This window comes from Pelobates fuscus, chromosome 4 (genome assembly GCF_036172605.1).
Source record: "Pelobates fuscus isolate aPelFus1 chromosome 4, aPelFus1.pri, whole genome shotgun sequence".
In the NCBI taxonomy this organism is placed as follows: domain Eukaryota; kingdom Metazoa; phylum Chordata; class Amphibia; order Anura; family Pelobatidae; genus Pelobates; species Pelobates fuscus.
Genome location: NC_086320.1, coordinates 251,217,288 through 251,240,742, shown reverse-complemented (window position 1 = coordinate 251,240,742; position 23,455 = coordinate 251,217,288). Strand labels below are relative to the sequence as shown.

General features: G+C 48.3%; 1 protein-coding gene across 1 annotated transcript in view; it reads left to right on the top strand.

Moving 5' to 3' along the window:
• The window catches only part of LOC134609422 (telomerase reverse transcriptase-like), a 741,267-nt gene extending 719,762 nt beyond the window's left edge, over positions 1 to 21,505 (top strand). Inside the window, exon 11 of the mRNA XM_063453098.1 lies at positions 21,355 to 21,505. Coding sequence (XP_063309168.1) covers positions 21,355 to 21,458 — 104 coding nt within the window. The 3' untranslated portion in view covers positions 21,459 to 21,505. The remainder of the gene's footprint in view (positions 1 to 21,354) is intronic.
• Positions 21,506 to 23,455: the final 1,950 nt, after the last annotated feature.

Sequence of the window (23,455 nt, the reverse complement as noted above, 5' to 3'; positions counted from 1 at the left end):
AGACCCATACCTACATTTTGATGTATAGTATGTCTCTGAGATATTAACAATGAAGGCACAGTCACAGTTTAGAAATTGCCCTTCAAATGTGAGCTTTGCAGAGTGGAGTTTCAATGAATGTCAATGGAAGGCGTGAGTTGCAAACAAATGGGCATATTGTGAAAACTATCAGGACTATGGCTTAGCCGTGGACATTTCTAGTGGCAGCAGGGATAGCTGAACGTTTTGATATAAGATTTGTGTAGGTGTGCCTGAAAATGAGGGAGTGGTGGCAGTTTAGAAATCATGTCCTGATTTTTCAGCTTTTGCCAGCTCCCACTCTAGCTTTGCCATTCATTCCTATGGGACAAATTTCGCCACAAGAACGACGATATTCCGTGAACCATTCGGCGAAACGTTCCACAAAGTAATAGCAATCCGATCGGGAACAATCTGCACGTTTTGGTATATTTTTGTCTATGTAGTGTAAAAACTGTGGGAGGAGTTAGGGTGGCAAATTTGGCTATAATAATAATAATAATAATAATAATAATAATAATATATATGTGAGATAACATTAAGTGGTCTTGCTATGCAAGAACACTTAACTAGAAAAGCTACAATTTCTGGGGAAATTGTGTGAAGTGTTCTTGCCTCCACCAGTAGTCTACAACTGGAGTGGGCTGAGTAACTTATCATTTATATAGCATATTTAATTGCAACGTTGTTGCACAGTTACATTAAAACATACATTTATAAAATCATTAGCAGGTGTGAAAAAGGCTTTGTCTATGACATCACTTGCTGCTGCAGCCTGGGACAGGTCAGAGTATTTTGTCGGTTGACATCTTCAAACGGTCATATTTTTAAAACTATTAATCCTACAGCGAAGAGCTTTATATTGTGAGAATCACAAGACCCAGACCTACATCTTGATGTATAGTATGTCTCTGAGATATTAACAATGAAGGCACAGTCGTAGTTTAGAAATTGCCCTTCAAATGTGAGCTTTGCAGAGTGGAGTTTCAATGAATGTCAATGGAAGGCGTGAGTTGCAAACAAATGGTCATATTGTGAAAACTTTCAGGACTATGGCTTAGCCGTGGACATTTCTAGTGGCAGCAGGGATAGCTGAACGTTTTGATATAAGATTTGTGTAGGTGGGCCTGAAAATGAGGGAGTGGTGGCAGTTTAGAAATCATGTCCTACTTTTTCAGCTTTTGCCAGCTCCCACTCTAGCTTTGCCATTCATTCCTATGGGACAAATTTTGCCACAAGAACGACGATATTCCGTGAACCATTCGGCGAAACGTTCCACAAAGTAATAGCAATCCGATCGGGAACAATCTGCACGTTTTGGTATATTTTTGTCTATGTAGTGTAAAAACTGTGGGAGGAGTTAGGGTGGCAAATTTGGCTATAATAAGAATAATAAGAATAATAATAATAATATATATGTGAGATAACATTAAGTGGTCTTGCTATGCAAGAACACTTAATAATATATATGTGAGATAACATTAAGTGGTCTTGCTATGCAAGAACACTTAATAATAATATATATGTGAGATAACAGTAAGTGGTCTTGCTATGCAAGAACACTTAATAATAATATATATGTGAGATAACTAAGTGGTCTTGCTACGCAAGAACACTTAATAACTAGAAAAGCTACAATTTCTGGGGAAATTGTGTGAAGTGTGATAGCTGAACGTTTTGATATAAGATTTGTGTAGGTGGGCCTGAAAATGAGGGAGTGGTGGCAGTCAGAGGCGGCTCTAGACTTTATGAGGCCTTTGGCGAAACACAAACATGAGGCCCCACTAACAAAAAAGTGTCACATATACACATTGATGCACTGTCTACCTGTGTATGTGCCTGAGAGTGTGTCTGACAGAGAGTATCCTTGTGTGTGCGAATGTATGTCTCTGTGAGCATGTTTGCGTTTTTGTCTGAGACCCTATGTGTATGGGGTAGCTGATGGTGAGAGGGAGCGGGGGGTGTGATGGTGAGAGGGAGCGGGGGGTTATGGTGAAAGGGAGTGGGGGGTTGATGGTAATGTGAGAGGGAGCGGGGGTGATGGTAATGTGAGAGGGAGCGGGGGGTGATAGTAATGTGAGAGTGAGAGGGGGTAATGTGAGAGTGAGGGGGGTACTGTGAGAGTGAGGGGGGTACTGTGAGAGTGAGGGGGGTTAATGTGAGAGTGATAGGGGGTAATGTGAGAGTTAGAGGGGGTAATGTGAGAGTGAGAGGGGGGTAATTTGAGAGAGTGGGGGGGCTAATGTGAGAGTGGGGGGGCTAATGTGAGAGTGGGGGGGGCTAATGTGAGAGTGGGGGGGCTAATGTGAGAGTGGGGGGGTAATGTGAGAGTGAGAGGGGGTAATGTGAGAGTGAGAGGGGGTAATGTGAGAGGGGGTAATGTGAGAGTGAGAGGGGGTAATGTGAGAGTGAGAGGAGGTAATGTGAGAGTGAGAGGGGGTGATGGTGAGTGGGGGAGGCTGAGGGTGGTGACGGAGGGTTATGCTGAGGGTGGTGAGGGGTGATGCTGAGGGTGGTGGTGGTGAGGCTGAGGGGGGTGATGCTGAGGGGGATGAGGGTGGTGGAGGGAGTGATGCTGAGGGTGGTGATGTTGAGGGTGGTGGTGGGTGGTGAAGCTGAGGGTGGTGAGGGGTGATGCTGAGGGTGGTGGGAGGTGAGGCTGAGGGTGGTGGGGGGTTATGGGGATGGTGAGGCTGAGGGTGGTGAGGGGTGAGGCTGAGGGTGAACGGTTAATGGTGAGGGTGGTGGGGGTGAGGCTGAGGGTGGTGGGGTGAAGCTGAGGGTGGTGGGGGTGATGGTGACGGTGGTGGGGGTGAGGCTGAAAGTGGTGGGGGGTGATGGTGGGGAGGGGTGACGGTGGTGAGGGGTGATGGTGGTGGGGGGTGAAGCTGAGGGTGGTGGGGGGTGAGGCTGAGGGTGGTGATGGTGGGTGAGGCTGAGGGTGGTGGGGGTTGATGGTGACGGTGGTGGGGGGGGTGAAGCTGATCGTGGTGGTGGGGTGAAACTGGTGGTGGTGGGGTGAAGCTGAGGGTGGTGGGGGTGAGGCTGAGGGTGGTGGGTGGTGATGGTGGGTGATGGTGGTGGGGGGTGAGGCTGAGGGTGGGGAGGGGTGATGGTGGTGGGGGTGAGGCTAAGGGTGGGGAGGGGTGATGGTGGTGGGGGTGCAGCTAAGGGTGGTGGGGTTGATGGTGGTGGGGGGTGAAGCTGAGGGTGGTGGGGGTGAGGCTGAGGGTGGTGGTGGTGATGGTGGGTAATGGTGGTGGGGGGTGATGGTGAGGGTGGGGAGGGGTGATGGTGGTGGGGGTGAGGCTGAGGGTGGGGAGGGGTGATGGTGGTGGGGGTGAGGCTAAGGGTGGTGGGCTTGATGGTGGTGGGGGGTGAAGCTGAGGGTGGTGGGGGGTGATGGTGGTTGTGGGGGTGAGGCTGAGGGTGGTGGGGGTGATGGTGGTGGTGGGGGGTGAGGCTGAGGGTGGTGGGGGTGATTGTGGGGGGGTGAGGCTGAGGGTGGTGGGGGTGATGGTGGTGGGGGGTGACGCTGAGGGTGGTGGGGGGTGAGGCTGAGGGTGGTGGGGGGTGATGGTGGTCGGGGGTGAGGCTGAGGGTGGTGTGTGGTGAAGCTGGGGGTGAGCCTGAGTGTTGTGGGGGGTGATGGGGAGGGAGAGCCTACCTTTCCCTGGTGGTCCAGTGGGCTCCCTTGTGGTCCAGTGGGCTCCCTGGTGGTCCGGTGGCCACTGCTCCCGGTCTGCAGCTCCGCAGAGCTGCAGACCGTGTAATCTTGCAACGCTCTGATTGGCCAATTCTCGCGAGTCACATGGTCTGCAGCTCTGCACACTGCGGAGCTGCAGACCAGTGTCTGCGGTGGCTGGCCGGGCAGCCAGGAGGGGCCTCGCACCCGGCGGCATACCGGGCAAGCCGCCAGGCCCCCTCCTGGTGTCAGGTCCTCGGTCAGTGACCGAGGACCTGACACACTCTACCAACAGGCGGTTTAGGCGGCCGCAAGGCCCCAGCCAGCGCGAGGCCTTAGGCGGCCGCCTAAACCGCCTAATTAGAGAGCCGCCTCTGGTGGCAGTTTAGAAATCATGTCCTGATTTTTTAGCTTTTGCCAGCTCCCACTCTAGCTTTGCCATTCATTCCTATGGGACAAATTTCGCCACAAGAACGACGATATTCCGAGAACCATTCGCCGAAACGTTCCACAAAGTAATAGCAATCCAATCGGGAACAATCTGCACGTTTTGGTATATTTTTGTCTATGTAGTATAAAAACTGTGGGAGGAGTTAGGGTGGCAAATTTGGCTATAATAAGAATAATAAGAATAACTAGAAAAGCTACAATTTCTGGGGAAATTGTGTGAAGTGTTCTTGCCTCCACCAGTAGTCTACAACTGGAGTGGGCGGAGTAACTGTTATTATTTATTTATATAGCACATTTAATTGCAACGTTGTTGCCCAAAGTGCTTCACAGTTACATTAAAACATAGTTATACAAACCATTAGCAGGTGCAAAAGGCCCTGTCTATGACATCACTTGCTGCTGCAGCCTTGCACAGGTCAGAGTATTTTTGCGGTTGCCATCTTCAAACGGTCGTATTTTAAATACTATAAATCCTACAGTGAAGAGCTTTATATTGTGAGAATCACAAGACCCAGACCTACATTTGTATAGTATGTCTCTGAGATATTAACAATGAAGGCACCGTCGCAGTTTAGAAATTGCCCTTCAAATGTGAGCTTTGCAGATTGGAGTTTCAATGAATGTCAATGGACTGCGTGAGTTGCAAACAAATGGTCATATTGTGAAAACTATAAGGACTATGGCTTAGCTGTGGGCATTTTTAGTGGCAGCATGGATAGCTGAACGTTTTGATATACGATTTGTGTAGGTGGGCCTGAAAATGAGGGAGTTGTGGCAGTTTAGAAATCATGTCCTGATTTTTCAGCTTTTGCCAGCTCCCACTCTAGCTTTGCCATTCATTCCTATGGGACAAATTTCGCCACAAGAACGACGATATTCCGTGAACCATTTGGCGAAACGTTCCAAAAAGTAATGGCAATCCGATCGGGAACAATCTGCACGTTTTGGTAAATTTTTGTCTATGTAGTGTAAAAACTGTGGGAGGAGTTAGGGTGGCAAATTTGGCTATAATAATAATAATAATATATATGTGAGATAACAGTAAGTGGTCTTGCTATGCAAGAACACTTAATAATAATAATAATATATATGTGAGATAACATTAAGTGGTCTTGCTATGCAAGAACACTTAATAACTAGAAAAGCTAAAATTTCTGGGGAAATTGTGTGAAGTGTTCTTGCCTCCACCAGTGGTCTACAACTGGAGTGGGCGGAGTAACTGTTATTATTTATTTATATAGCACATTTAATTGCAACGTTGTTGCCCAAAGTGCTTCACAGTTACATTAAAACATACAGTTATAAAATCATTAGCAGGTGCAAAAGGCCCTGTCTATGACATCACTTGCTGCTGCAGCCTGGCACAGGTCAGAGTATTTTGGCGGTTGCCATATTCAAACAGTCATATTTTAAAAACTATAAATCCTACAGTGAAGAGCTTTATATTGTGAGACTCACAAGACCCAGACCTACATTTTGATGTATAGTATGTCTCTGAGATATTAACAATGAAGGCACAGTTGCAGTTTAGATATTGCCCTTCAAATGTGAGCTTCAATGAATGCCAATGGACGGCGTGAGTTGCAAACAAATGGTCATATTGTGAAAACTATAAGGACTATGGCTTAGATGTGGACATTTTTAGTGGCAGCAGGGATAGCTGAACATTTTGATATAAGATTCGTGTAGGTGGGCCTGAAAATGAGGGAATGGTGGCAGTTTAGAAATCATGTCAATGGATGGCGTGACTTGCAAACAAATGGTCATGTCCTGATTTTTCAGCTCATGCCAGCTCCCACTCTAGCTTTGCCATTCATTCCTATGGGACAAATTTCGCCACAAGAACGACGCTATTCCGCGAACCATTCGGCGAAACATTCCCGCAAAGTAATAGCAACCCAATCAGGAACTATCCGCACGTTTCGGTATATTTCTGTCTATATAGTGTAAAAACTGTGGGAGGAGTTAGGGTGGCAAATCTGGCTATAATAAGAATAATAATATATATGTGAGATAACATTAAATGGTCTTGCTATGCAAGAACACTTAATAATAATATATTTGTGAGATAACATTAAGTGGTCTTGCTATGCAAGAGCACTTAACAAAACAAAACTAACCCCTTAAGGACACATGACAGAAATATTCCACCATCATTCCTTTTTATTTTAGAAGTTGTGTCCTTAAGGGGTTAAAGTGTAGGTATACTGGAAACAGAGTTGGGTTTGTTAACTAATGAAGACTGGGAAAAAGCAGAAATGTTTAACTATTTTTCTTCAGTATATATTTATGAGGATCCTATGGCAGGAGATATGCAAATGATTGCTGCAAAAAACTTGCAGATAGGTTGTGATTGGATAACTCGAGACAAGGTGCTACAGCTATTAAAGAAAATGTAAATAAATAAAGCTCCGGGGCCTCACGGTACTCACCCACGAGTACTTAATAAGCTAAGTGGGGAAATAAGTGAACCTCTGTATTTAATTTTTCAAGATTCTTTTGTTTCAGGTATTGTACTGGAGGATTGGAGGAAGGCAGATGTTGTTCCTATATTTAAAAAGGGTTCAAAATCCTTGCCTGGAAATTATAGACCTGTGAGCTTAACTTCTGTGACTGGGAAAATATTTGAAGGGCTATTAAGGGATAATATTCAGGGTGGAGTTGTAGCGTGAGGTTTCAGAGTTAGGGCAAGTGAGATTTGAGATGGGTAAAAGGAAAGTTTGGAGTTTGGTGGAGAAATGCTTTATACCAGTCCTTCCATACATTTCTTGGAAGCTTAAATTGCTGTAACATTTTATCTTGCCAATCACATGTTTGTATCAACAGTCACGCATTCATCTTTTCTTACACTCATTAACCTGCTAATTTCAGATTTCACTGTAATTGTATTTATTTATTTTGAAAAGATCAATAGGTCAAAGACCACCCAGGTGCAGTGATACACAATTTAGTATAAAAAGGTAATTACTTCCCTTCTTAGCTTTAGCTTTAGAAAAAGGATTCCTCTCAATCCTCAACAAACAGATAAAGATATAGAATACACCTAAATAAAAAAAACAGAGACAACTCATAGGGCAACACAATTTAACAGTGAATGACCCCTATTATTTAAAATGCACTCACAAGCTCAATATGTCATTCAGGCACATCAATATGGCTCTAACCCCTTAAGGACCAAACTTCTGGAATAAAAGGGAATCATGACATGTCCTTAAGGGGTTAAATCTTCTGAGAGTGATCGTGTGGCGAAACCGACCTCGCCACGTGTCATTGGAGGGGGCTGCTTGCCCGCCTCTTGCCTTTGGACTATGGCCCTGGGAGATTGGGCCCTTTTACAAAATGTATTCAGCCCTAACAGAGTGCATGTCACTCATTGTTACCCTTTAAACACAGCCATTCGGTACTTGCCCTGTGTGAGCAGTGATACTCCCAGATAGCTATGCCATGGAGCCTATTCATATAATGAAAGACTATGGGAAAGACTTTGGCTCCATGGCAACTAAACTGTATTTGTGTGGTTTGCGTGCCATTCACCTAATAATGTGCACGCAGACCTGAGCTATCTGGGGATATGTTACATGTCTGTGTTTAATATATAAAAAGTAACTTTATATATTTTAAAACATAATCCTGTATTTAGGTCCCCACATGTGTAATGGAGTTTTAACTTTGACCTGGGAGATAATTGGATTACTTCACCAATTATCTCCAGGGCAGAAGGGAGGAAGCCAGGATGCATTGTGGGGATGTTTTACTTTTACTGTTTGAGCCAGATTAAAATACTGCCAGCCAGGGGGAACAAAATATACTTTTACTAACTTTTGAACCCCTGGTCTGATTCATGCTATTTTTTAATATGTTGTTCCCCTGAATGGATTGATTGTGGATATGTATTTTTATGTGAATGTGATGTATGGTTTTAAAGTTACAGAATATGTGTGGAAACTGTGTTTTTACTGTATGTAATAAATTATGTTAACTGCTTATCTAAGGGGAGGGGATGTGTGGGTTGTACTGTTACTTGACTGGTTATTTTATGCCTCGCCCTGGGTGTGTTCTGTATGTGCACAACCGTAATAAAAACCAGGCTGGGTGTGCCAGGACCTCAGATTCTGCTTGACCCTCAAACCGATGTGTCGTCTCGTTTTTGGGGGGAATTGGATTGTATGCTGACTGCCAGGAGTGTAAGCGGATTCAGTTCGGGAGTTTCCAGAATTCATACAGTTTGCAGTTCGGGAGATTGGTGATTGCTGTAGCTGCTGGTCTAGGAAAAGGGGGGATATCGCCTAAACTGTGTTTTATCCTCCTGTAAGTGAAACGGTCCGTTACAGATCATCATTCAGATATCCATATCCACGGAGGCATGTAAAGATATATAAACTGACATAATACAGGACTGCTGCAAACTGCAATTAACACGCTTTTATTTATAAACACTTACAATAAGTCGGTAGTTAAAACTAAAAAATAAAAATAAAATAAAAATATATAAACAAGCTTTATATATTTTTATTTGATTTTTATTATATTTGTTTTAATCGCCTGATACAACTGTGATCCAACTCTACTGATATCACTCTGGATGGAGGAACACAGAGATTGTTTGATGGGCTTTTAACTACCGACTTCTTGTAAGTGTTTATAAATAAAAGCGTGTTAATTGCAGTTTGCAGCAGTCCTGCACTATGTCTGTTTATATATCTTTTTTTTTTTTTTCAAAATCTGTTTTATTGGTGTGAAACATGGATAATATAAGGCTCACAGGCCTCCAAGCATATCACGGTAGGTAAAAATAACACATGGTATAAACAATTTGGGTCTAATTCTTCAACAGTATGTTTTTAGTTACAATGTATTAGGCATTAAACATGCATATACAGACTGTATTTTGCGTATCACGGTGGGATCAAGTGTCTGGAGAGCATGTTTCCGCGCCAGTCGTTAGCCTGCACGGGGCAGGTATGGGCGGTAGGTCAGCTTTGCGACTTTTGTTTGTCTCCTCTCATGTTAGTTATATGTTACATTCGGGTCCTCCCAGTGCGTTGTCTCAGTTTGTAATAGTCAGCATTACCGTGGGTGTCTCTCGCTGTCTCATTGGTAGACATGGGTAAGGGTTTGTATCAGATGGGTTGGGTATAAGGGGAAGGGTAAGGCAAGGGAGGTGGGGAGGAGGAATGGAAGGGTTTCCCCTCCCTCAACTTCGGCTCCTGTTGTGGGTGGGTGTCATAAGTGTCGATGACGTGTTATGTTGCTAGTCGTTAGGGATTGAAAGCGCCGCGTCCTTCCAAGTGTGTTTCTCATAGTCTGTGTGGAATACATGCCCTTCGTGGCAGTCTGGTGCAGGGGAGGGCTGGCAGCCTTAGGCCTGGGGGGCAAAACCAGTCAAGTGGCCCATTGCGCCACCAAATCAGTTCACCATCCATGCCCACCTTTTTCTGGTTTTATAACGGATATTGTTGTTATGCTAATCAGTAGCTCTTTGCCATACCCGCTCCTTCACGGCTCTGACTTTCAATGTTGTCAGAGCACAGGCTGAGAATCTCTGAGCCTGTGCTCTGACTCACTAACTGAGCGCCGGAACCACGAGGCAGAGGATATGATCTGACTGCACCTACTGCTGGTGCGCACCAGTGGACCACCAGCGAATCGTTTAAATTAAATATGCTGGTGTACCCAACTTGTGAGCTGTGTTGGCTGCCGGGCGCCTCTGTTGTCATGGCACCCTGCGTGACCGCACAGCTTGCCCACCCCAACGGCTGGCCCTGCTGACACACACTGACGTTACTACTTAGACATCCCTCAATATTAATACAGAGATGAGAGTAAACACCAATAAACTGTGGAAACAGAGCTGATCCCCCCAAAATTTATAAAGGTTTGCTTAGAGGATTTATTCAAGATTAAATCATGCCTCCTCCTCTCTCCCCCATGCGCTGCTCTGTAGGCTGGGAGGAAGTGAAGAGTAATCACAGTCTTCCAGCACAACGCCACCTGTGGCTGCATGGGGAACAGCTGTTTAATGTAATGCTTGCAGGACGGCCAGCTGCTGCAGAACCTCTTTGTTTCCGTCTCTGCAAAGGGCTCCAGGCACTGCTTGTTGTGAGTGTGAGCCACTGTAAATTAGGGGCAGAGGGCACTTGCACTGCGGTCAAGACAGGTCTGGGCAGGAGGAGAGTGGAGTGCAATCAGTGCACTCCCCTCCTGTGGGTCACCAGTAGACTGGTGCACCTGCCCAGGATCAGAGCCGGTGCAAGGATTTTTGCCGCCCTAGACAAAATATAAATTTGCCGCCCCCCCCCCCCCATGTGACATCACAATGCCCCACCCATATGATCTGCCATATGAACTAACGCCAGTGCTGCACACAGTGTGTGTTTACATTAAAAAGCCTGCAGGGACCAGCTATAGACACCAGAACCACTTCATTAAGCTATAGTGTCCCTTTAATGTGAGGTAAATAATAGATTAGTGTCACTAATAATATACTAGATTGCCTACTTACAATTAGATGAGGATGATGATGGGCTGCAGTTTGGCTCCACTGGTCTGGTGTAGAACAGAACCTCTGGAGGCTGTTTGCAACTGTGGTCACAAAATTCAACGTTCTGGGAGAATTGGAAGCAGCTCCATTTTTGGGGGGCCTCTTACACAGCTCAAGGTCTGGGCCCCAGTGCCTGACGGTGAGTATGCCCATAAGGCCCACTCATAAGTCCACTTATATGTTCCACCCACCCATGAGCTCGCTCACAGGGAGTGGAGTGTGTAGGGGATGTGTTATGTGTTATCTAATATGTGTGCTTATGGTATGTAGTGTATAGGGATACCAGTTTGTGCAGGTGATGCAGTGTGTTTGTGTGTAGTGGAAGCAGTGTGTATTTGTGTATAAGGGATGTATTATGTGTTTCTGGTTGTGTGTGAGGGATGCATTGTGTGAATCTGTGTTTGTATGCATAAGGGATGCAAGGTGTGTGTCTGTATGTGTGTGCATTGAGTGTAAGAGATGCATTGTGTTTCTGTGTGTATATAAGAAAAACAGTGTGTGTGTTTGCATGTGTGTGTAAGTGTTTGCATTGTATGTTTCTGTGTATGTGTGCAAATGATGCATTGTCTTTGTGTGTAAGGGTTGCATTGTGTGTGTGTGTAATGGATGCATTGTGTGTTTCTCTGTGTGTAAGGGAAGCATGTTCAGTTTCTGTGTATGTATAGGGATGCATTGTGTGTTTCTGTGTATGTATAGGGATGCATTGTGTGTTTCTGTGTATGTATAGGGGTGCATTGTGTGTTTCTGTGTATGTATAGGGATGCATTGTGTGTGTGTGTGTGTGTGCGCGTAGTGTTAAAGAGCTCCCTGTCTTGCCCCCTGTCCTATAGAGCTGTCCCTTCTGTCCCTTAGAGCTCTCCCCTGCCCCTTAGTGCTCTCTCCTCTCCCCCACCCTCCCCTAGCGGTCTCTTCTCACACTCACCCACCCTCCCTGTGCTCTTCTCATCCCCCCTCCACCCTCCCTGTGTTCTTCTCACTCCTCCCTCTGTGTGTTCTCACCCCCCCTGTGTTCTTCTTACCCCCCTCCCTGTGTTCTTCTTACTCCCCCCCTTGTTCTTCTTACCCCCTTCTTCTTATTACTCCCCCCTTCTTCTTAACCCTCCTACTTCTTCTTACCCCCTCCTTCTTCTTCTTGCCCCCTCCTTCTTCTTCTTACCCCCTTCTTCTTACCCCCTTTTTCTAATTACTCCCCACTCTTGTTCTTACTCCCCCTCTTCTTACTCCCCCCTCCCCTCTTCTTACTCTCCCCTCTTCTTACTCTCCCCCCTCCCCTCTTCTTACTCTCCCCCCTCCCCTCTTTTTACTCTCCCCTCTTCTTTTTACTCCCCCCTCCCCTCTTTTTACTCTCCCCCTCTTCTCCTCTTTTTACTCTCCCCCCTTCCCCTCTTCTTACTCTCTCCCCCCCCACTTCTTACTCTTCCCCCCTCCCCTCTTCTTACTCTCCCCTCCTCCCCTCTTTTTACTCTCCCCTCCTCCCCTCTTTTTACTCTCCCCCCTTCCCCTCTTTTTACTCTCCCCCCCTTCCCCTCTTTTTACTCCCCCCCTTCCCCTCTTTTTACTCCCCCCCTTCCCCTCTTTATACTCCCCCCCTTCCCCTCTTTATACTCCCCCCCTTCCCCTCTTTTTACTCTCCCCCCCTTCCCCTCTTTTTACTCTCCCCCCTTCCCCTCTTTTACTCTCCCCCTTCCCCTCTTTTGACTCTCCCCCTTCCCCTCTTTTACTCTCCCCCCTTCCCCTCTTTTTACTCTCCCCCCATTCCCCTCTTTTTACTCCCCCCCTTCCCCTCTTTTTACTCCCCCCCCCTTCCCCTCTTTTACTCTCCCCCCTTCCCCTCTTTTTACTCTCCCCCCCTTCCCCTCTTTTTACTCCCCCCTTCCCCTCTTTTTACTCTCCCCCCCTTCCCCTCTTTTTACTCCCCCCCTTCCCCTCTTTTTACTCCCCCCCTTCCCCTCTTTTTACTCCCCCCCCTTCCCCTCTTTTTACTCTCCCCCCCTTCCCCTCTTTTTACTCTCCCCCCCTTCCCCTCTTTTTACTCTCCCCCCCTTCCCCTCTTTTTACTCTCCCCCCCTTCCCCTCTTTTTACTCTCCCCCCTTCCCCTCTTTTTACTCCCCCCCCCTTCCCCTCTTTTTACTCTCCCCCCCTTCCCCTCTTTTTACTCCCCCCCTTCCCCTCTTTTTACTCCCCCCCCTTCCCCTCTTTTTACTCCCCCCCCTTCCCCTCTTTTTACTCTCCCCCCCTTCCCCTCTTTTTACTCTCCCCCCTTCCCCTCTTTTTACTCTCCCCCCCTTCCCCTCTTTTTACTCCCCCCCTTCCCCTCTTTTTACTCCCCCCTTCCCCTCTTTTTACTCCCCCCCCTTCCCCTCTTTTTACTCCCCCCCCTTCCCCTCTTTTTACTCTCCCCCCCTTCCCCTCTTTTTACTCTCCCCCCCTTCCCCTCTTTTTACTCTCCCCCCCTTCCCCTCTTTTTACTCTCCCCCCTTCCCCTCTTTTTACTCTCCCCCCCTTCCCCTCTTTTTACTCTCCCCCCTTCCCCTCTTTTTACTCTCCCCCCTTGCCCTCTTTTTACTCTCTCCCCCCTTCCCCTCTTTTTACTCTCCCCCCCTTCCCCTCTTTTTACTCTCCCCCCTTCCCCTCTTTTTACTCCCCCCCCCCCTTCCCCTCTTCTTACTCTCTCTCCCCCCCCCCCTTCTTCTTACCCCCTCCCCTGTAGGTGGCCGAGCTGCACTCCGGTCCGCGGTCCCGGCAGGAGTGATAGGAAGGTGCTCAGTGTGCACCTTCCTGTCAGTCCGGCCGGGTACAGGAAACAGGAACTCCTGTTCCGCGCGGAACAGGAGTTTCTGTTTCCTGTACACGGCCGGACTGACAGGAAGTGCACACTCAGTGTGCACCTTCCCATCACTCCGGCCGGGACCGCGGACCGGAGTGCAGCTCGGCCACCTACAGGGGAGGGGAGGGAGACAAAAGCAGCTGCAGCCGTCTGAGCGCTCTATAAAGAGCGGTCGGCGGCATGCAGCATTTAAAGGGCCGGCCCGCCGCGGCCGGTCCTAAAATAATTTCGGGCGGCCTGGGGGGCAATTGCCTCCCTGCCCCCCGGCCCAGCCCGCCCCTGGTCTGGTGTTTCTGTCAGTCGTTGCGCAGTGTGGTCGGGCGGTGCTTGCATTGTCTCTGTCCCTGAATGGGGCCGTCTGATGTGCTATTGGTCGTGCAGTGAGGCATGTCCGCTAAGCTCCTGTTGCTGCTTATGGTGTTCGTGGGCGAAGTCTGTGGTTTTGATTTATGTATCCGTGTGCGTGTGGTGATGGTGTTCAGTGTGGTTGTCTGATGTGCCATTTAGACTAACGTATGCGTGTGAGTTTGTAAGGAGTGGTGGGTATGCCGTTGTCGGGTGGTAGATGTCTTTACATGGGCTGTGTGTGATTGGGGTGCCTCTCGTCTGAGGGTGAGCAGTGGAACTAGATCAGGTTATGATCGGTCGTGGCACCTTCTCCTGATCCCCCGCCCCCCGGAGGCGCCGGAGTCATCTGCTTATTGTCTGTTCGCCTGGTACATGAACCATGGTCCCCAGATCTCCGCGTGCCTGGTCGAGCGCCCCGCGAGGGAAGCCTGGAGTGCCTCTGCCGACTGAATGTCCCCCACCCAATGGAGCCATTCCGTGCGCGTTGGGATCTCGTTTTTTTTCCAGTATGCGGGTATAAGGGATTTTGCTGCGTTCAGCAGGTGGCGTAGGATAGACTTTTTGTATCCGGAGATGGAGCGTGATGTTATATGTAGTAGGGCTAGTTCCATCGACCATTCCACATCCTCTCCAAGTATGGTTTTAGTTTCGGTGTAAATTTGGACCCAGTACGGTGCAATGACCCGACACTCCCACCACAGGTGTGTGATAGTGCCTCTTTCCTCCCGGCATCTCCAGCATAATGGAGAAACTGTCGGAAATATCCGATGTAGAGCCACCGGTGTCCTGTACCACATGGAGATCAATTTATAATTGACCTCCTGGTAGTACGAGCTGGAGGAGCTTTTATGCTGCCAAAGAAGTGCTGTGTCCCATTGTGATGTTGAAAGCGGTTTGTTCCACTGAATTTCCCATCTTCGCTTGAAGGTGTTATTGCTCTCGTTGTCTCCTACCAGTAGGTGTTGTTAAAGTGCGGAAACTGCGTTACCCAGTCGAGTTCCCCTGTGGCAGAGGGTCTCGAACCACGTTAATTCTCTATGAAGGAGTTCCTTATGTGGGACTGAGTCATAAAAATGTACTAGTTGTAGGTATCTCATCGTTGTCATGGGCGTCCGTGTTTCTTCTCCCAGTAGGGATTCCAGGGATCTCATCCGTCCCCCCCTCAGTGCCTTCCGAATCGGGATATAGTCACCCTCACCTATGAATGTCCATGCCCCAGCCGGGAGGCCCCCTCCAATTTTAGGGTTGTGCGTGATCGGGGTCAGTGGGCTAGGACTCGGGGAGACGAAAGAAAGCCCCCGGAGCTGCTCCTATATTTTCAGTGTTTGGGCCACCGGGTTTCCGATCCCATCCCTCCCCCTGTATCCTGGTTTTTCCTGCCACACTTCGGCTTTGAGTTTGACCCCTGAATCGCCTCTGTCTAGAGTCACCCACTGCTTCGGGTTGTCGGTTACGTGCCACTCCAGAATGCATTGCATCGTGGCGGCTTGGTGGTATTTCTTGAGGTCGGGGAGTGCTAAACCTCCCTTGAGTCTGGGCAGGCATAGCGTCTCATATCGCAGTCGGGACCTTTCACCCCGCCACACGTAGCGTATTATTGCCATCTTTAGAGCCGAGAAGAAGGATCTGGGAAGTGCCATCGGGATGGTTTGGAATAGGTATAGAATTCTCGGTAGCACGTTCATTTTGAGAACCGCTATGCGCCCATGCCACGTGACGTGCGGGTATGCCCATTTCTCCAGATCTTATGTTATCGTCTGTAGCAAGTGGGCAAAGTTGTGTCGGTAAACATCCTGGGGATTGTTGGTGATCCACACGCCCAGGTATTTCATCCGTTCTTCACGCCATTGGAACGGTTCTCAGTTCAGCGTATTGATTTGAGGAAAAGGTCACATCCAATGCCTCACACTTTGACAAGTTGAGTTTGAATCCTGACAATGTGCCGTATTGTTTCATGGTCGCGAGTAGGCAGGGTATTGTAATACGGGGGCTAGTGATGAAGAAGAGGAGGTCATCTGCATAAGCTGCCACCTTATGTTCTGATCCCCTCCACTTGTAGCCGCGGATGTCAGGATTTTGTCTTACCGCCTGGAGCAGGGGTTCCAGGGACATTGCGAACAGGAGAGGGGATAGGGGGCATCCCTGTCTCGTCCCATTAGTAATCTCAAAGCTATCGGTTAAGGCCCCATTGACCCGAACCACCGCACGAGGTTTGTCATACACAGCGGATATCCACGACATCATCTTCTGCCCTAGCCCCATAGTGTTCAGTGTGGCCATCATGTAAGACCAGTTGACCCGGTCAAAGGCCTTCTCAGCGTCTGTGGAGAGGATGAGAAGGTGGTCCCCTGTCTTTCGTGCCCAGGCTTGCTGTCCCTCGCCTCCCTTCCAGGGATAAATCCCGTCTGATCCGCATGAATGATGCTTGGCAACACTCGTTGTAACCTAGTGGCCAATACTTTAGTTAGGAGTTTCGTGTTTACGTTTAATAATGAGATGGGCCGATAGCTGCCGCAGTGTTCGGGGTCCTTCCCGGGCTTGAGTAACACTGTGATCGTAGCTGCTAGGGATTCGGCACCGAAGCGTTTCCCCTCCGTGAGGGCATTGACGGCTTTAGTCAGCCAGGGTACAAGTTTTGCGGAGAAGTCTTTGTAATATCCCGCCGGGAATCCGTCCGGGCCCGGTGCCTTCCCTCTCTTGGTTTTCTTTAGAGCCGCCGTTACTTCTTCAATGCTGATTGGTTAAGCCAACATGGTCGTCGTATCGGTGTTGATCCGTCTGCGTACATTGTCCTGCAGGAAATTCCTCGAGAGTTCGGCGTTGGTAAGCCCTGGTTCTCGTTCCGTCTGTGTAGCGAGGTTGTAGAGTCGCTGATAGTATCGTTGGAATTCACTTGCAATCTCCTCTGGGAACTGTGATGTCTTTCCTCCAGACAGGTGTATTTTTTGTATTCTTGTTCGCGGGGTATCCCCTTTCAGGAGGCGTGCAAGGTATCTTCCCCCTTTGTTGGCGTGAGTGTAGAAGAAGCTTTTGGAATACTGTAGGGAGCGGTGATGCCTGCGTGTGATGAGGTCTCTCAGCTTGCGTCTTGTTTCTATCAACTCCTCGTGGGTGGTCGCCTGTTGCGTCCTTCTGTGCAGGAGTTCCAGTTTCGAGATGTTCCCATAGAGTTCTGACATTTCCTGCATGGCCGCTTTTCGTTTGTGGGAGGCTATCCTAATCAGTGTGCCCCGGAGGACGCTCTTGTGCGCTTCCCAGATCGTAACTGGCGACGTTTCTGCATTGTCGTTCTCCGTGAAGTAGTGCTCCAGTGCTCGTGTGATCTCCCCTACCACCTCTGGGTCGCGGAGGAGCAATTCGTTCATACGCCACGTCCAGCGTGATGGTTTGAACAGTGGTGATTCCAGTTCTACCGTTACTGTGCTATGATCCGACCACGTAGCAGGTCCTATGACGGCTGTGCGGAGGCGAGAGAGGCCTTCCTGTTGGATCAGTACGTAGTCGATACGTGAGTAACGGTCGTGGGGTGCTGAGAAGTGGGTATAGTCTCCGGATGTAGTGCCCTCCAGCAGTCGACCAGGCCCAAATCATTCATCAATTTACGTATGGACTGTATGCTCGAAAGTGGTAAAAAACTATGCCCGTTTGAGGCGTCTAGTCTAGGGTCCAGTGGGGCATTGCAGTCGCCTCCCACTATGAGCGCCCCCTCCGAGAAACCTCGGAGTCTGTGTAGAGTACCCCGGAGGAATCGTGCTTGGTTCGTGTTGGGTACATAGATTGACACCAGAGTGTAGAGTTTGTCGGCGATAGTGCCTTTCAGAAACAGGAACCTCCCCTGCGTGTCCGACTTCTTGTCCAGTACCTTAAAGTCCAGTTCAGCAGCTAGTAGGATGGCCACTCCCGATCTACGGGACGATGGGTGGTTATTGAACGAGTTGTGCGGGTAGTATTGGTTCCGTAGCTTCGGAGCGGAGCCTTCCAGGAAGTGAGTTTCTTGGAGCATAGCTACCGAAACCTGATCTTTCCGGAGGTCCCGTAGCAGCTGCGAACGGCGTTCCGGCACGTTCAGGCCCCGGCAGTTAAGGCTCAATACGCGTAGAGGGTTAGGTCGGTAAGACATGGCTGTCTCGTTCGGCGTCCCCAGGCACGCGGAGATCTCCGGCCGGCTCCACTGAAGGAGTCTCCTCTCTCCCACCCTGCAGCTCCCACCCCTAACTGCCGACGTTCGACGCCGCCGCGGGGCGAGAGGATCGGGAGGTGCAACCCCAGGAGAGACCAGAGGCAACTATTGTGGTAGGGAGGGTGTGTTTGGGTGTTTTTCCCCTCCGATCCCCCTAATTCATTCGTGGAGTCGAGTGGTCTCAATACAACCCTGGTCCGGGTATGTAGTCAGCTCTCTATGTGGGTGGTGTGCTGTCCGTGCAAGTTTGGTGCCGAAGTCGGGGCGGGGTTACACGTGGGGTAAAGGGACGTAAGGGGAGGAAGGGTAAGGTATGATATAGTAAAAACTTGGGGGTAGGGATTAATCCCCAAGTGGAGGTGCCTCTCTTACGGGATAAGGGGGGTCACCTCGGTACCTTCCAAATAGTAGGAGGAAATAGTCGTGCGACAGCTTGGGCTGTCAGGGGTTACCCCGGCCACGTGCCGGGACGTGTGTCCCCAGATGCCCTGCTGTCAGAGAGAAATGCACGACCCTTAGTTGGGGTCCGTAGTCCTGTCCTGGACCGGGAAGGGTACCACAAGTGTGTGGTGTGTGTAAGTGATAGTCACTAGGTCAGCTCCGCCGTCTTCCCGATCCCATGTGAACTAGATGCCCTCGGACGCCACCTGGCATGATGAGCATGAAACCGCATACATACATATCAACATTGAAATACGTTAGAAATACAAAAACAATATCATTAACATTTTAGGGGTACAACCTTTCCGTGATATCGGGCATGCGTTAGTCCCTCTGCTCTGTTCCCTCTATCTCTCTTATCCCACGTCTCTCCTCCGGGGAGCCCCCTCCCCTCTCCCGCCGGCTGTCTAGTCCCTGCAAGGTCCCCACCAGCCCTCTTATGTCTTGGTTGCGGTCTTGTTAGCTAAATGTGTATCTAGGGTAGGTGGCGAGTGTGTCCCCTTCGGGTACTCACCCGCCCATTTCCCGGGTGTCCGATCCCCGGGCCTCGGTGGTGGTAGTACGCGTATGGGTGGAGGTCTCCCTTCCCTCCTGCTAGCCCCCCCCCCTTAGATATGTCCCTATCCCTCACCAACTTGGAGGGGTTGGGTATTATGGTGTCCAGTCGTGTGTGCTGGGTGGTGTGCTACTTGCATATGCCATGGAGGGTGGGTGGCTATTATGGTAGGGGTACCTTACTAACTGTGGGTTTGGCAAAGGCAAGGTAACAGTAGTACATTAAACAACACAATAGCATATGATAAAAGTAATAGGTGCGATACGACCAGTATTGTGCGTGAGGTGTATTGGGATCATTCCTCGGGTATCTTCGAGCTTCTTCCAGGGGTTCCCCTGTATAGCCAATCTTCCCAAGTTAGGGTGAGTCTCGACCCGGTATGCAGGAGTCCCCTTGTATGATGCCCCAAACCATTACGCCCTTGAGGTTGGTGGAATACAATGTCCCAATCCCAGCCGTACCCCCTCCCAACAGTGTAAAAGTTAGTAGGGTGAGTCCAAAGTTCGTATCGGAGCCCCTATTGGCATGTGTTATCTCGGATTCCCCGAGGTAATGAGTCACGGGTTTCACCCATTATTCCCTACCCAAGCCCACGGGAAATAGAGGGATCTGAATGGCGCTTGTCCCCCAATTCTGTATATCTTAAGGAGTGCACTGTGGAGCATGAAGTCGAGGTGAGGTCCAGAGCACATCTTTGGTAGTGGACAAAGAGGGCCCTCCAGGTTCAGAGAACTAGAGGAGTAGGGCCGGAGTGTGAGAGGTTAGGGGCGAGATACCTCACGGAGGGAGCTGCTCATTGATCCGGCGCTCCCGGGGCATTACGCCTGCGGGGCTCCGGTCCTCGTGGCGGGTCTTCTCCGCGTCTTCTGGGTGCCCGCTGCTGTCTAGGCCTGCCACCCTGCGGGCCCAGCACCCAATTTGGTACGGGGATCGGGGGGAGGCCCAATTCCTGCAGGAAACCCGGTATCTCTTCGGGCCCGTGGACCGACGCCCAGCCATTTTGGTGGCGGGCAAGGAGGGCAAAGGGAAAGCCCCATCGGTAGGGTATTTTTCTTTCCTGTAGGGCCGTTGTCAGGGGCTTTAGCGCTCTCCGTGCTTCCAGTGTAATGGGTGAGAGGTCATTGCAAAGGGATACTGATGCACCCCCATAGTCCCAGGTCTGTCGCGAGCGGGAGGCTTTCATTATGGCGTCTTTCTCTTTAAATGAGTGCAGGCAGCAGATTAAATCTCGGGGGCCGTCCTCAGGAAATCTGGGGCGCAGGGCTCTGTGGGCTCTGTCAAATTTGATGGTGCGCCGTCCCCCAGTATCAGCTGAAATAGGCCTGTGAGGGTTTCTTCCACATTTTCCACCCCTCTGTCCGGTTCAGGGAGCCCGCGGACCCTAATGTTACACCTGCGCCCCCGGTTATCTAGGTCCTCTACTGTCCGTCTCATATTAAGTAAAAGCTCACCTTGGTGTGTGAGGGCCGTGTCAGTTGCTGTGTGTCTCGCAGCATGGGCCTCCAGTGTGTGTTCCACTTCCCGGATTCTGCCTGCCTGTGCCGTGACTTCCGTGCAGATGCCCGCTATTTCTGCCCTTAACCCCTTAAGGACCAAACTTCTGGAATAAAATAGAATCATGACATGTCACACACGTCATGTGTCCTTAAGGGGTTAAAGCGTCCTGGATCGTGGTGGTGAGGACCAGGAGGTCAGCTTTGGTGGCCATAGCGGAGGATAGAGAGCGGAGTTCATCTCCAATCCTCTCCAGCGCCGCACCATGTGGCTCCCGCGGGGATGAGGCTGCCGGCGCCATTTTGGATCCGCTCGCCTCCTCAGCGTGGTCGGCCGGAGGCTGGAGGTACCCGTCCATCGGGCCGTGTGAGTGGCTTATTTGGGATCTCCGCGGGGTTTGGGGGGTATCAGTGCGGCGGTGGCGTCCCATTCGTGCCTATTAATGCTTATTGGGGTCGGTTGTAGTATTGGCGGAGCGGAGCTCTCCGATTATGCAGCCATCTCGGTCCGAGCTCAGGCCACGCCCCCTGTTTATATATCTTTACATGTCAGAATGACGATCACTTTCAGAAGATATAAAGCCATATCAATGTGCTTGAATTACATATTGAGCTTGTGAGTGCATTTCAAATATTAGGGGCCATTCACTGTTAAATGGTGTTTCCCTATGAGTTGTCTCTGTTTTTTATTTAGGTGTATTCTATATCTTTATCTATTTATTTATTTTGCATTAATGTACTTTAAAACCAGTGTTGCGTATGTTTCTTTTGCATTTTTTTTTTATTTATCTACAGCTATCTTCTTATTTTATAGATAAAGTACAGTTGTCTGGAACTCTATCACGAGATATACTTCACCTGCTTAGAGGAGTGACAGATGGATCTCTTCATAAAGACTTTTCAGCAATATTAGATTAAAATTACAATAGCATTTTTCTGCATATGGATTTGTGCATACCACATTGAAGCAAAAAGTAAGGCATGAGGTTATTTGAACTCTGTTGGTCTATACAATCACAATTTTTATAGCAGCCCACTTCTGTTGTGTATATAATATGAAGAACAGCAATGTTATCAGAAAATGTTATTTTTTTTTAAAATTCTTTATTTTTATTGTGCAGGTGGTTACAGGTAATCACATTCGCCACAACAGCGTGTTTCAAAGGTTCACAAGAGTTAGGTAGTGGCATGAGCGTTTGCCTATTTTTATATTTATAACAAGTTTGGTTCAACAATATACTGTGTGTACGTCTATGTGCTGACATGAAGGATCTCAGGTATAGTGGGATTATATGCACAAGTCTAAGTAGAAAGATTAACGATTGTTTTCTGGAATTACATAACAGTTTTAGAATATGTTATTTTAACATAAATTTTGGACGTTTAAAAAAGCAAAACAATTGTAGATTATGCGAGCGTAGTTTATCTATAATCTTAATTTTAGTAATTACAGGAGATGAAGATTTGCATAACTTTCTTTACTGAAAACTCCAGCAGCAAAGATCAATCAAAAGTTTAAACCAATCAAAAACAAACAGTATTTGAAGCGAACTAACAGTCCCATAAAACTAGGATAGAAAACTCAGAAATGTAGAAGAAATCTGAATGTCCTCGCAAAGGAAATCCAAACTGTAGCTGAACCGAAATCCAACCAGAATAAGAAGGAAAGTCTTCAAAGTGAAAAGATCAAAAACAAATAACAGGCAAGCTTAATGACGGAGTGCCAAACAAAGACGTCATAACAACATAATCGTATAGAACTAAATTATTAATATACATAGCATTCAAAAGTAACAACTAAGATTACATATAGATGTTAAATAGAATAGAAAAAAACACCAGTAACGGCACTACTACGCCAACGTTCAATTAAATATCGCTGGGGATTTCCCTTTGCCCTAATCGTGCAACATAAAGGTGTACTGGATTCTTTTATGCAAACCAATAAGTTTGAATGGCTATCTGCTCCTGTCCAAATTAGAAATAATAAAGTTGCATGCACGCAGAAGTAAATTCACACTGAGACACGAGGTTCAGGTTAATGAAAGAACTTCAGGAAATTTAATGGCATGTGTTAAAAAGTGGGTGCGCAGACCCTTATAAAGGCATTATTACATCACTAAAGAAATTCAAGATAACAACAAGTAAACATTATTAATTGGTTTAGGTGTTAAGTGGTTAGTTAAATTCCCTCCCTACTGGGTGTACCATCTTATGTCATTACTGTCGTCATGAAATGCTCCTCCGGATTCCAGCACCATCTTGTTAGCACGAGGAGTTCACTCGATGGGAGGGGGGCTTTGGCAGCCATTTTGAGTAGTTGGCACGTTAGTTTCAAGGTTAGTTTCTCAAGGCTTCACATTTTATTAAGACTATCTGCTACAATGTTTCACTCAACAGGAACCTAACATTTCCTGCTGACACACAATTTTCTTATGAACAAAGCATGCTTGTAAGACTTGAACTATGAGGCCTAAGGGAGAAATATAGGGTATAGGTTTAAAGGGGCCTAATAATTCTACAACAAAGGTATCTTGTCTTCCATTGCAACCTACCAGGATATCAAGCCATTCCTAAGAGCCCTAGACCTGCCGGACACGGTAGTTATGGACTGGAATGTTCCCCCTGTGCCTGCGGATGCACCTTCCATCCCTCCGTCCCAACGAGGATATACTCCGTTAAAGAAACGTCGACCTGATAACAGAATTTTCTCGCCCAACAGGAGGCCACCAGCAGCACTGAGGGAGAGCAGAAACTAACTCCCAATTACAAATTACTCCTGTCTAACCCCATAATAAGGACGAGTTACAGCCGTACTACCCTTGAACGATCGCAAATCTGAACCTTCTACAGCCTTCACCCTCCCTTGACTACCTCCAGCTCTACCTTTTTCTTCTACTTTTAAGGACTTTACA